General features: G+C 39.3%; 1 protein-coding gene across 1 annotated transcript in view; it reads right to left on the bottom strand.

Moving 5' to 3' along the window:
- Positions 1–1,151: 1,151 nt before the first annotated feature.
- The window catches only part of LOC126210307 (basic proline-rich protein-like), a 94,143-nt gene continuing 82,187 nt past the window's right edge, over positions 1,152–13,107 (bottom strand). Inside the window, exons 6-8 of the mRNA XM_049939503.1 lie at positions 11,899–11,966; positions 7,232–7,300; positions 1,152–3,414 (exon numbers count right to left, since the gene is read on the bottom strand). Coding sequence (XP_049795460.1) covers positions 3,381–3,414; positions 7,232–7,300; positions 11,899–11,966 — 171 coding nt within the window. The 3' untranslated portion in view covers positions 1,152–3,380. The remainder of the gene's footprint in view (positions 3,415–7,231; positions 7,301–11,898; positions 11,967–13,107) is intronic.

A 13,107-nucleotide genomic window follows, 5' to 3' on the forward strand; every position in this document is an offset into this window, starting at 1 on the left:
AGGCATCAAGGGATCACCAATTTAGTATTGGAGGGCAGCGTGGAGGGTAAAAATCATAGAGGGAGACCAAGAGATGAATACACTAAGCAGATTCAGAAGGATGTAGGTTGCAGTAAGTACTGGGAGATGATGAAGCTTGCACAGGATAGAGTAGCATGGAGAGCTGCATCAAACCAGTCTCAGGACTGAATACAACAACAACAACGCCTTCCGTATGTGTCACCAATTGACACTGCTGTGTTAATTAGCTATGTAGCTGGATTCAGTGAGCAACTATTGCACTGCAGACTGTGTGAATTTACACTTACAAAGACATGAGATTAAACCCCTTAAACATAAAAAACATGCACGAACTGTAATAAATATAATTTTTGAAAACACAGAAAAAGATAAACTTTAACTTGCCCCAATGTATATGTATGTCAGCTGAGAGCTGTGGCCTGACTGATTTACTAAACAAATGGACCGTTCTCTTCAAAAACAGAACAAATGAGCAACAAGTGCACTACAGAGTTAATTTTATTTACACTTACAAAAACATGAGATTAAACCTCAAGTGAAAGACTGGAGCACTGCAAGCCAGGAATAATGACCATTTTCAGCCAATGTGTTTTATGCAACAGTGTAAAAGAAAACCAAGATGCTTCCAAGCATGAGGAAAGAAATAGACAATAATGACACCTGCAACAAAAAGAAATACAAAGCTGCTGGCTATATGGAACACAGGACAATTTTCTACAGGTTCTCTAAACATTTTCAATACACTGCCTCCAGAAGTGCAATGGTCTTGCATCTGTTTTATATATTCTTGTTGTACACAATTTCCTTCATATGTAAAATGATAAATTATTTATTTTGAAGCAGGCTGTCCCATCATAAAAGGCAAACCAATGCAGAACTAGTAATAAAGTAATACATGTTTCTCACTGTATTTTACATCTCTCCTCATGTGGGCATCTTAGTTAACATACACTATCACTTTCCATCAAACACATACCTACAACACAACCACAAATGGTGTCTAACCACACCATGCTTGTTAAATATGCCTCATTAATTTTATGTAAGCCTGTCTTTAAGAAGCACTATGAAAGCATAAACTGAGAGAAGCTGGAGAAGTATCAACTAATTAAATATTTGATTCTTAACATCATCTATATATTTATTCATAAATATTTTACAAAAGTATACAGGTCTCACTGTACCTTAAAATAAACAAACCAACAACTGAAAACAGGATTGTAACTTACTTCTATGCGCATTACTGGTGCTTAAAGAACACAGAATGGCTAGCTGGTACACAATAACTCATATTGTTTTCTGCATTAGAAAAGTGACTAGAAATTTATATGAAGCACTTAATCTACTTCTAAGATTTTACGTAGCACTGTCTTCTGTCACAACACTGCCAACATACATTCAAACTAAACAGCTATTCAATCATACGTTGCACAGAGAACCACAATTACACACATAACATAAAATATTGACTTTTGACTAAAGGAAACCAGTAAAAAAACTGGCTCAAGTAACAAGTTCTTTGACATTCACAGTTCACAAATTATTAGACAATGGTGTATTGAAAAATATGCACCACTGTGAATTTCACAAACACACTGATAAACACATGTTACTTGCATTGAAGTTAACATTTCTCATTCATATAAAAGCCCCATCTACCATTGGTGTTGTCATTTTTGGACATATATGTTTAGTTACTAAATCTGCAGAATGAATGACAGCTGCTAAGGTCACAGTACGTCTACACATCCAAAGACTGCCAACAGACTGTATTCTGGAAAATGGTTAAAATAACAATTTACAGACCTTCAACCCCACCAACTTTGCATGTACTTTCATGAACTCTTTCCACAGTTCTTTTTTAACTTATAGGTTTACAGAACACAAACAGTTGGAAAGCATACACTACACTTCATTAAAGGTGAAGGAAAGAGGAGGATGCTTCAACTATGACAACATTAACTGGTGGCAGTTGATTCCTTTAGATGTACGCAACTGGGATCTTTTAAAATATTTTTCTTTCCCTGTCAGGTATACTGAAAAAGTGATATATGATGTCTGTTCATTTATGACAATACTGTACACATATGTAAGTCACTGTCACTCCTTGACTTCTTGCCAGTGTGATACATAAAAGAACCCACAGAGAGATCAAAAATGAAAAACACATAGAAAATAATGTTGTACCATAACATGTGATGCTAGAACTTGAGACCCTCTCCAAGCATCTTTTACATGACAAAAGCAGTCAGTATATTTCGGTCTACAAATAAATAAAACATTAACAAGGCAGTCATACTAACATAATTAGTTTTATAGCTTCGTGTGCTGCTGGATGACTGTATTGTGAACTTTGGTGAATGAGAAATAATATCTTCCAATGCTACATATATATGGCTAACCACAACTTCTTTCATGGACATCTACAGTGATTCACTTACTTTCTCTCATAATACTCCAGAACTTGCAAAATTTGGTGCAAGTTACATATCTGAATAGCAGATCTTCCTCTGCTTTCATACAAAATCAAACTGGTACATTAACAAGTTGTTCTGGTTGTTACAAGAGAACAGAAGCATATATACACCACGTCATACGCAGAATGACATGGAAAACATTGATAGCTTGGTGACCAGATGAACACAATTTTGTGCTCATTGACTTCTCATTTTATATTTTTAAATAGCCAAGCTGAAACTCTACTACATAACTTAAAAGATTTGAGACACGCAATACATACTATTTTTTTTACAGTGCCAATGAATCATTATGTTAAACCAAATGTCTTTTTTACGCACATGCTAGGAAAAGACAACATTGCCAAGAGTCTCTTTCTGGAAGAGCAGATCAGTATTTTATAAAAGATAGAATTTTGAAGATTATATTGAAGAAAATGACAAGGGGTGATCAGCTTCAATTTTATCAGTTTCAAACTGTTAAATCATTAACATATAATTAGTTCTATATGTCGCAATTGTTTGATTACATGTCTAACGTATTCTGGCACATGCATTTGAGAATAATGCACATTCAGCAAACTCAAACAAAAATCTCACATAATAATGTTGAACAGCACACTAAACACACAACATTTTTTTCCCTTTTTTTTACCACACAGTATCATGTGAAAGACAGTCCCAAAGCAATGCCCGACGTGCACATTCATCATCTTGCATCAGTCTGTTAATGTGGCATTATAACATAAATACAGGAAACTAATCCATCATTTTGTGATGATATCTAATTTTATTCATCACCCACACTTTCTCTCTAGAAAATTTCCAAATCCACATCATTTCTCCCTATATCCACAAGTAATACCATCATTGATGGACTCTCTCATTGCTAGAACGGTGTTGCTAACTATTTTCACCTGATGAATTCAGCAACACCCTGCAACATTGTTCACAGTAGAAAATATTAGTAAAGAATAACTCTTTAAGACAATTTCAATAAAACTCAAATATACAGTTTTAATTATATTTGTTGTACCCTACACCAATAAATAAATTAACACTCAAGTAAAATAACAGATAAGCATAATGACTTAAAAATTTAAAAAATCAGCACAGTAAATTCGACAATAAAGAAACCCAAAGCAGATACTGAATGAATGACAACAATCAGTTTTTAGGAACTAAAACGGGAGAGGGGCTGGGTATTTATGATGTAACATCACACGAGTAAGACTTAAATGTGATGAATATGACTAGAAATAAATGCACCACAAACACAGAAACAATAAAAAAGAAAACAGTAATTTTCAGTAGTTCACACATTCACAAGTAACAGCTTGGGTTAACAAACAGTATCAAAAGCTATTAAAAACACAAGATGACAATTCAATTTCTAACGGCCCCTAGTACCCAACATAACAAAGTTTGCATTCATTCATAAAACCTGACATAAAATTTTTTTGGCTTAAGTGAAGATTTATTGAGTACTAGACGGGTCATAATAAAGTAGTACACACTGACAGTGAATGGAAGTTTGGAAGGCAAACTACAGTTACTGCCACCTTCTCACATGTCATTCCACCACTCAGTGTCATCTTCTCACATTGAATGGAGGTCTTTCCTCGTGTCACGAATTATCTTCGGTCCAGCAGTTTTCCTTATTGTGCACGGAAGAGTACATACAAAAATATGAACTATATAAGCAGCATCAATAGAAACATAGAACATCAAATCCCAAATTTTTCAAATTGGCACAAAATAAATAAATAAAATAAAAAAGTAATACTGTTGAGCAATATGCAAGGTGCATATAATCCAAAATTTTTTGTAATTGCACTGTCTTGCAGCAAAGAAACTGCCAGTACCAAATATAAGATTTCTTTTTTTAAAATTTGTTCTTCTGTATTTGCACTCCAATGGTCTTCTTTTCTGGAAAATGGTTTGAGAGTCTGTGCTCCATGAACTGCGGATCTTGCTGAAGTGGGAGGATTTGCATGTCTCTACAAAACGAACAGCTATCCCATACCAGATGAGTATCTGTGGAGTGGTCAGAAAACCTATGGTTCCTGAAAAGGGGGCGGCAGCCTTTTCAGTAGTTGCAGAGGCAGCAGTCTGTATGATTGATCTGGCATTTTAACTTTAGCCAACGTGCCCTTGCATTGTTGCTACAGCAAATAGCTGAAAGCGAGTTGTTATATTTTCTGAGGTACAACTGTCTCCCATCCAGATCTCCAGGATGGGACAACTCAGGAGCATGTCATCAGGAGAAACAAAACTGGCATTCTACAGATGACAATCTGGAATGTTAAATGCTTTATCTGGGTGGATAGGTTAAGGAATTTAAAAAGAGAGAGGGATACGTTGAAGTTAGCTATAAGAGGAATTTGTGAAGTGTGGTGGCAGGAAGAATAGGACCTCTGGTCAGGGCAGTACAGGGGGTCAAGGTCAGTACAGCACCAGAAATTTTCATGAAAATGTGTACCTTATACACTCCTGGAAATGGAAAAAAGAACACATTGACACCGGTGTGTCAGACCCACCATACTTGCTCCGGACACTGCGAGAGGGCTGTACAAGCAATGATCACACGCACGGCACAGCGGACACACCAGGAACCGTGGTGTTGGCCGTTGAATGGCGCTAGCTGCGCAGCATTTGTGCACCGCCGCCGTCAGTGTCAGCCAGTTTGCCGTGGCATACGGAGCTCCAGCGCAGTCTTTAACACTGGTAGCATGCCGCAACAGCGTGGACGTGAACCGTATGTGCAGTTGACGGACTTTGAGCGAGGGCGTATAGTAGGCATGCGGGAGGCCGGGTGGACGTACCGCCGAATTGCTCAACACGTGGGGCGTGAGGTCTCCACAGTACATCGATGTTGTCGCCAGTGGTCGGCGGAAGGTGCACGTGCCCGTCGACCTGGGACCGGACCGCAGCGACGCACGGATGCACGCCAAGACCGTAGGATCCTACGCAGTGCCGTAGGGGACCGCACCGCCACTTCCCAGCAAATTAGGGACACTGTTGCTCCTGGGGTATCAGCGAGGACCATTCGCAACCGTCTCCATGAAGCTGGGCTACGGTCCCGCACACCGTTAGGCCGTCTTCCGCTCACACCCCAACATCGTGCAGCCCGCCTCCAGTGGTGTCGCGACAGGCGTGAATGGAGGGACGAATGGAGACGTGTCGTCTTCAGCGATGAGAGTCGCTTCTGCCTTGGTGCCAATGATGGTCGTATGCGTGTTTGGCGCCGTGCAGGTGAGCGCCACAATCAGGACTGCATACGACCGAGGCACACAGGGCCAACACCCGGCATCATGGTGTGGGGAGCGATCTCCTACACTGGCCGTACACCACTGGTGATCGTCGAGGGGACACTGAATAGTGCACGGTACATCCAAACCGTCATCGAACCCATCATTCTACCATTCCTAGACCGGCAAGGGAACTTGCTGTTCCAACAGGACAATGCACGTCCGCATGTATCCCGTGCCACCCAACGTGCTCTAGAAGGTGAAGTCAACTACCCAGGCCAGCAAGATCTCCGGATCTGTCCCCCATTGAGCATGTTTGGGACTGGATGAAGCGTCGTCTCACGCGGTCTGCACGTCCAGCACGAACGCTGGTCCAACTGAGGCGCCAGGTGGAAATGGCATGGCAAGCCGTTCCACAGGACTACATCCAGCATCTCTACGATCGTCTCCATGGGAGAATAGCAGCCTGCATTGCTGCGAAAGGTGGATATACACTGTAGTAGTGCCGACATTGTGCATGCTCTGTTGCCTGTGTCTATGTGCCTGTGGTTCTGTCAGTGTGATCATGTGATGTATCTGACCCCAGGAATGTGTCAATAAAGTTTCCCCTTCCTGGGACAATGAATTCACGGTGTTCTTATTTCAATTTCCAGGAGTGTACTTCTGCACATATAATAAGACTGACATTATTAATGATGCACAGAAATGAAATTTTGTTAAAGCTGCCAAGTCACTTATTAGTGGTTATTCTGAGCTCAGCTAGAATTTACAGTTTTACAAACTATTCTGAAAGTTATAAGCTTGTGTCATCCCTGGAAATCCATTCATTACATCCGTCTGTCGCTCTTCTGTCCCGTGTAATGTGATTGTTCAGTTATCTCAAGAATACAAGAAATTCTCATAGTAGCATACTTCAAATTGTTTACACTGGAATGTAATATCAACAGCCTCTGGTACCAATGGTGCATCACATTTTAAAAAGTTTGCTTTTGTGTAAATGATAAATTCACAGTTACGCAACACACCCTCACACACGTTATATTCCATTGCACTCGCAATCATGTGATGAGAAAGGAACCAGGCACCTGAGAATCCACAAACCATAACAAAGATTCCTCAAGACTAGCAAGTGTGCCACAGGTAGCTGTGATCTAGCAACAAACATTACAACAATGCAATGCACTTCTTCACCTTTCCTTATGCGTCCCCACAGCCAATTCTTTCTGAAACAGAATCTCAATTTCATCCTGACAATGAATAGATCTACTCTCCCTAGAGTCACGCAAAAGGCCCTGAGATTTCTCACTTTACCAGTAAATTCAGTTCTCCTGAAAACCTGAAAATTCCCAATTTTCCATACATGTTGCGACCTTGACACAGACTAGTTATCTACTGCAAAATGGTTTACACTGTCACTCAATTGCATAGGACAATGAGCAATTATAATCTCATTTCAGTAATGTTATGTTCAAGTTTTACTAAGTATGTCTGCTACTTGCTTACCTTCCATCATTAGTATTCGCAGTAGCCTCCGGATGCACTGAGTTGGGTTTGTCTGTTGGCCCAGATACCCTAAAACCAGCAAAAATAGTTTCATAAATGACTACAACAGGTTGTAACTAAAACGCGCGTGCGTGCGCGCCCACACACACACACACACACACACACACACACACACACGTATGAATGTGCAACAGGATACTATATTGGTGTATTATGGATGTTCAACAGCATCAAGTGATTGAAGACAGATGCTTCACTTGCACCACACTGGAGAAATAAGAAAATAAGGAAAAGTCCTGGGTGAAATACAAATAATGGAAGGAGTAAAAATACACTCAATGTACAGTCAAGGCCCTGAATGGTTAACACGTACAAGTCACTAAACTTTCAAATAATTCACTATGTCAGAGCTAACAGACTCACTAAAACACCTAGATGTACATACCACTGTGTGTGTATGTGGGTGTTTTTGCTTGTCTGTTAGTTCTGACCAGAGAGACTGTCCAAAAGTTTAGTTTCTTTAGAATAACATTAATGTGAATGGGGAAACTCATGGTTTTTGGTTCCTATCACAACGGACAGTGTAAATGTCTTCAAGCATAGCTTAGTTTAGTGTTTCAAACAATGGAAAATTCATGATGAAATTATGGCAGTATTATGATAAGGGTAATTGATACTAACTATATAGAGGAGATGCCGGGACACAGATAGGCACAACAAAAAGAATATCAAACAAAGATTTTGCCCAAACAGGCCTTCATCAGACACACACAGTGTGTGGCTACCAAGGCCAGTGTGTGTGTGTGTGTGTGTGTGTGTGTGTGTGTGTGTGTGTGTGTGTGCGCGCGTGTGTGTGTGTGTGTGTGTGTGGAGGTGTCTAACTGATGAAGGCCTGTTTGGCTGAAAGCTTTGTTTGACAGTCTCTTCTTTGTGCACACCTGCGACTGACCATCTCTGCTATATGACGACTATATCTAAATCTACATCCATACTCCGCAAGCCACCTGATGGTGTGTGGCAGAGGGTACCTTGAGTACCGCTATTGGTTCTCCCTTCTATTCCGGTCTCTTATTGTTCGTGGAAAGACAGACTGTCGGTATGCCTCTGTGTGGGCTCTAATATCTCTCTGATTTTATTCTCATGATCTCTTTGCGAGATATACATAGGACGGAATAATATACTGCTTGACTCCTCAGTGAAAGTATGTTCTCGAAACTTCAACAAAAGCCCATACCAAGCTACTGAGCGTCTCTCTTGCAGAGTTGTAACGAAGCAGGATTGCCCACTGCTATCCTGTTTTGGTTTTACACCCCTTCAGCAACTTAGTTAAGCAATGATTCTCCCCCCCCCCCCCCCCCCCATTTTCACTACTCAGATTCCGACTACACATTCTGTGGCCTTCAGCCTCATAGCACAGAATTTAGAAACAGTTTAAATAAAATTCCCCTAGTAGAATCTCTTGTTTCAGTACATGCTAATGTCTATTCTGAAAGTAATGAGCTAATTAGTTTTATTGGAAATGCATCCTATTAAAAGTTATGAACAATGACGTATATTGTGCAATACATATTAAGTGAAATTGAGTGAGCTAATAGATCGAATTCAGCTATAAGACTGCATCCAAAAGAAAGCCTAAATTTTACTGATTCCAGCAAAGTGTTTAAATTAACCTAAAGTCTATTAGTTAAATAGATATTAAGACTTGAAATCTGTAGCCTGTATGACTTTCAGTGCCAATTGTGGCCAAACTACTGAATAATTCCAAGATCTGTTTTGATACTTTTGCTACCTTTGTTTTTCTACGTAAAATTACTCCAGTCTCAACTTTGTAAGTGCATTAATTAAGAATTAAGTAAATTTGAAAAAGTAAAAATTATTGTTCAAGAGGGCTGCTATGGTTATAAGTCGGGAATTCCCACTGCGGATGCATAAGTTAGTTCTGCATATTTAAATTGATACAGCTCACTCATGTTATTAAAGTAATAAAACCCAATAGTCAACTTCAAAACCAATTAGAAAGGATCATTTTAACCCTGGGAAATTATAAACTATAATATATTAACAGAAATAGTCAAATATTCAAGCACTCATCTATATAAGGTCTGAGCTGGTGCAGTTCTCGGATAGTTCTCGGTCAGATTCTCATGGAGCAAAAGTGCGACAAGTCGGTTAACTTTTCCGGTCAGTACCAAAAAAGTGTAATTGTATTCGGCTTTGAACAGTTAAGGCGTATTGTGAACATTGTTAAAGACTGGAAATTTTTGACCTACCTAATGTGACGATTATTAAGTGTAAGAGGCCTGGTCACATGAATATTGTGTGTGTGAGTGATAACAAACAAATCGCACTGTGGTTGTCATAAGTGTTCAACAATGAATACCTTCTTGACTTTCGATTTTGGAAAACATAATCTAGGATCCCGGCTTCTTAATTGCAGTGTGATTTAGGTGAGACAGATGCAGCTACCGAGAAGACAATATTGAATAAGCAAAGCAAGGTAGGTCAGGAACACTGTGCACTATCTACTGGGTGAGGAAATGTTTCAATACATCCGCTTGTGATGTGAACTTTAAGAGGCACTAATAAAAGGATTTAGCCCGGCACATTACAGAGTCTTCTATTGGAGTTTATCCATCATATCCGTAACACTTTCACGATTACTAAATGATCATGTAATGAAGCACGCTGCTCTCCGTTGGATCTTCTCTATCTCTTCTATCAACCCTATCTGGTATGGACCAGACAGCAGTGAGCAGTATTCATGCTGTGGGTGAACAAGTGTACTGTAACCTACTTCCTTTGTTTTTGGACTGCATTTCCTTAGGCTTCTTCCAATGAATCTCAGTCTGGCATCTGCTTTACCAATGATTAATTTTATGTGGTCATTCTAATTAAATCACTCTTAATGCCTACTCCAAGATAATTTATGGAATTAACTGCTTCCAGTTGCTGACCTGCTATACTGTAGCTACATGATAAAGGATCTTTCTTTCTATGTATTCGCAGCACATTACACTTGTCTACATTGAGATTCAATTGCCATTCCCTGTACCATGCGTCAATTCATTGCAGATCCTCCTGCATTTCAGTACAATTTTCCATCGTTACAACCTCTCGATATACTACAGCATCATCGGCAAAAAGCCTCAGTGAACTTCTGATGTTATCCACAAGTTCATTTATATATATTGTGAATAGCAACGGTCCTACGACACTCCCCTGTGGTACACCTGAAATCACTCTTACTTATAGTGTTTATCCTTTTCATAATATTGTCATTAGTTCAATGTTTCATGTTAGTGTGTTTTTGACAGGCTATGTGATGGCTGTGGTATGCAATTTGTAACAATAAGGAATGTGGATCAATTTTTTGCTGACCCTGCGACTGCATGGACCTCAAAATCTTTTGGCTAATGGATAACAGTTCAGGCAGTTACTACCAAAACTGAGAAAAGGTCATTTGTTGTGCAATGACAAAATGCTTTAAAGTTTATTGTTCTGATAAGTTCAATGCCACAAAACATTTACTAGTATCAATAAACTTTATACACTGAATAACTGCGAACTTTCAACAAAGGACATATAATGGCTGGTGACATTTAATCATAAATATTCTAAGACAAAAAATTCTGTAATTACAAACATTAAGAAATACATCTTTTTTAAACAATGGAATATCCAGAATGGAATGATGACAATATTATGAAAAGGAAAGATTGCTAGTCACCATATAGAGATGTCGAGTTGCAGACAGACAACAAAAGCACTGCCGTACATGTTGAGCTAACACACATTCACGTAAGCACAACTTGCACACGTGTGACCGCTGAGAGGCTTCAGTGACCAGAGACAGTAGTCGTGTGTGTGTGTGTGTGTGTGTGTGTGTGTTTTGTCTACTTTAGAAAAAGGCCTTCTGGTCAAAGGCTCAATTTGTATGACCGTCTTTTTGTTGTGTCTTTCTGTGACTCAGCATCTCCTCTATATAGCGATTAGCAATCTTTCCTTTTCACAAAATTTGCATTAGTTTTTCTTTTCAATAAACAGAGCAATTGAATATGAATATAGGAATTACAAATGGCTATAAGTATTTAATTCACAGTGATAGTTTTATGAGAATTACAAAAAATGTAGAAGAAAGTTCAAGAATTCATTTGCTGCAAGAGTTCAGTGAATTGGAAGCTGGCACACATTTTTAAACTGATATCTTCTGAACAGTTGGATCGGTCTCGCTGGACACGACAACACTGTCTTCTGCTCTTGGCCACCCAGACCCCCAAACCTGACACTCACAGATTTCTTTTTTTAGTTACGTGAAAGACTGAGTATGTGCCTCTTTTGCCAGAAACAATCCCAGAACTCAAAATGGGCATTCCTAATGCACTTGCATGAGTGACTGCATATGCTTTGGAATATACAGCACAAAATGGATTTTTATTTTCATGTGGTCTGTGTGACCAATGGGAGTCATGTAGAACATCTATGAACTATGAAAAACACTGAACTTCCTGCAGTTCTTATTGATGTATTACTATGCATTAAACAGTTACAACTGTTTGTAATCACCAATCATTTGGAATTGCCCCATATATTTGTGGGTATGATCAGCACATATGAACAACCTTAGGATTTTACCTTCTTTGAAAACTATAGCTTCATGCTACACATACCCGACACGTCCAGCCTTTTGGTGTGATGCATCCTGGTTGTTCTGGAGAGGAGTTGTCTGCTGACCGATCTGAAACACAAAATATTTATATCACTGTAAACATCTTTCTTAGAGGTACTACCAAAAACATCAACTTCTCATACAAGCAATATGGTACCTTTAATTAAATGCTGAACATATGTGACATTAGCAAAGGGATAATGTTGAAGCCAGAAGAGTTTGGAAGGAGCTGAATGATAAGTTTTAAATACTCCAAAGACTGAATGAATATACATAATGGATGATGAACATTACACAAAGTACAATGAAATGATTAAGAATGGAGTGCTGGAAGGAAGGAAAGATAAGTGGAGGAACTGAGTATTCAGTAGCCTGTTACGACATGCAATGTATCATCCCCTATACAATTCCAATACTATTTATTGCAGACAGGCATCAGAAGATCTGAAAAGCATTTACGATGGTACAGGATTGGGTTGCAAATTAGACTCAGCAATCAGTGCCAACTGAAGATTACACTTACTTGTGCATTTCTTATTTTGCGAGACCACATTATATTTTGATGATACACTGACTGAAATGGAGACAATCCCACCATGAATGCTATGACCAAGTAATTCGAGGCCTGTGGGATGTGTTAATAAAATTTCATCTTTATGTGAGCTTATTTTCAGTACAGGTGAAACCCATTCCTATCGGATGTGTCTAATATTAATGAAACTTTTCAGATGGCACTCACAATGTAGCATGTCCACAGAACATGACATGTACAGCTTACTGTCATCTTTCAGATCCTGAAAGACCACAAATCATTGGTGTGAGGGACACAGAAGTATCACACTGACAGACTGCAATGACTGCAGAATGAGTGATGATGAGATGGACTGAAGACAACAGTGTGGCAACAACAGCATGCACAGGGTCCTTCTTGAAAGACTATACCACAAGACTGTCTTGGCTGCAGATTTCTGGACCTGCTTTATCAGGTGGGGAATTGTAGGACTTCCATTAATAACTCAAGGGTACATTACACAAAGGAAGCAGCTGCTCAGGTAACAGAGTACTTGTGGAGAGCACACGCAGGTTTTTTAGGCTTGGTAGTAGTTTGAAGTACTCTGATGAACACTCGCCAGTTGATACACAGATAGCGAAATCAGACTGCGTTCAAGTAAAGACACTTCAACGGTCAAAATTTTAACAATAAATTGTC

This window comes from Schistocerca nitens, chromosome 10 (genome assembly GCF_023898315.1).
Source record: "Schistocerca nitens isolate TAMUIC-IGC-003100 chromosome 10, iqSchNite1.1, whole genome shotgun sequence".
Classification (NCBI taxonomy): domain Eukaryota; kingdom Metazoa; phylum Arthropoda; class Insecta; order Orthoptera; family Acrididae; genus Schistocerca; species Schistocerca nitens.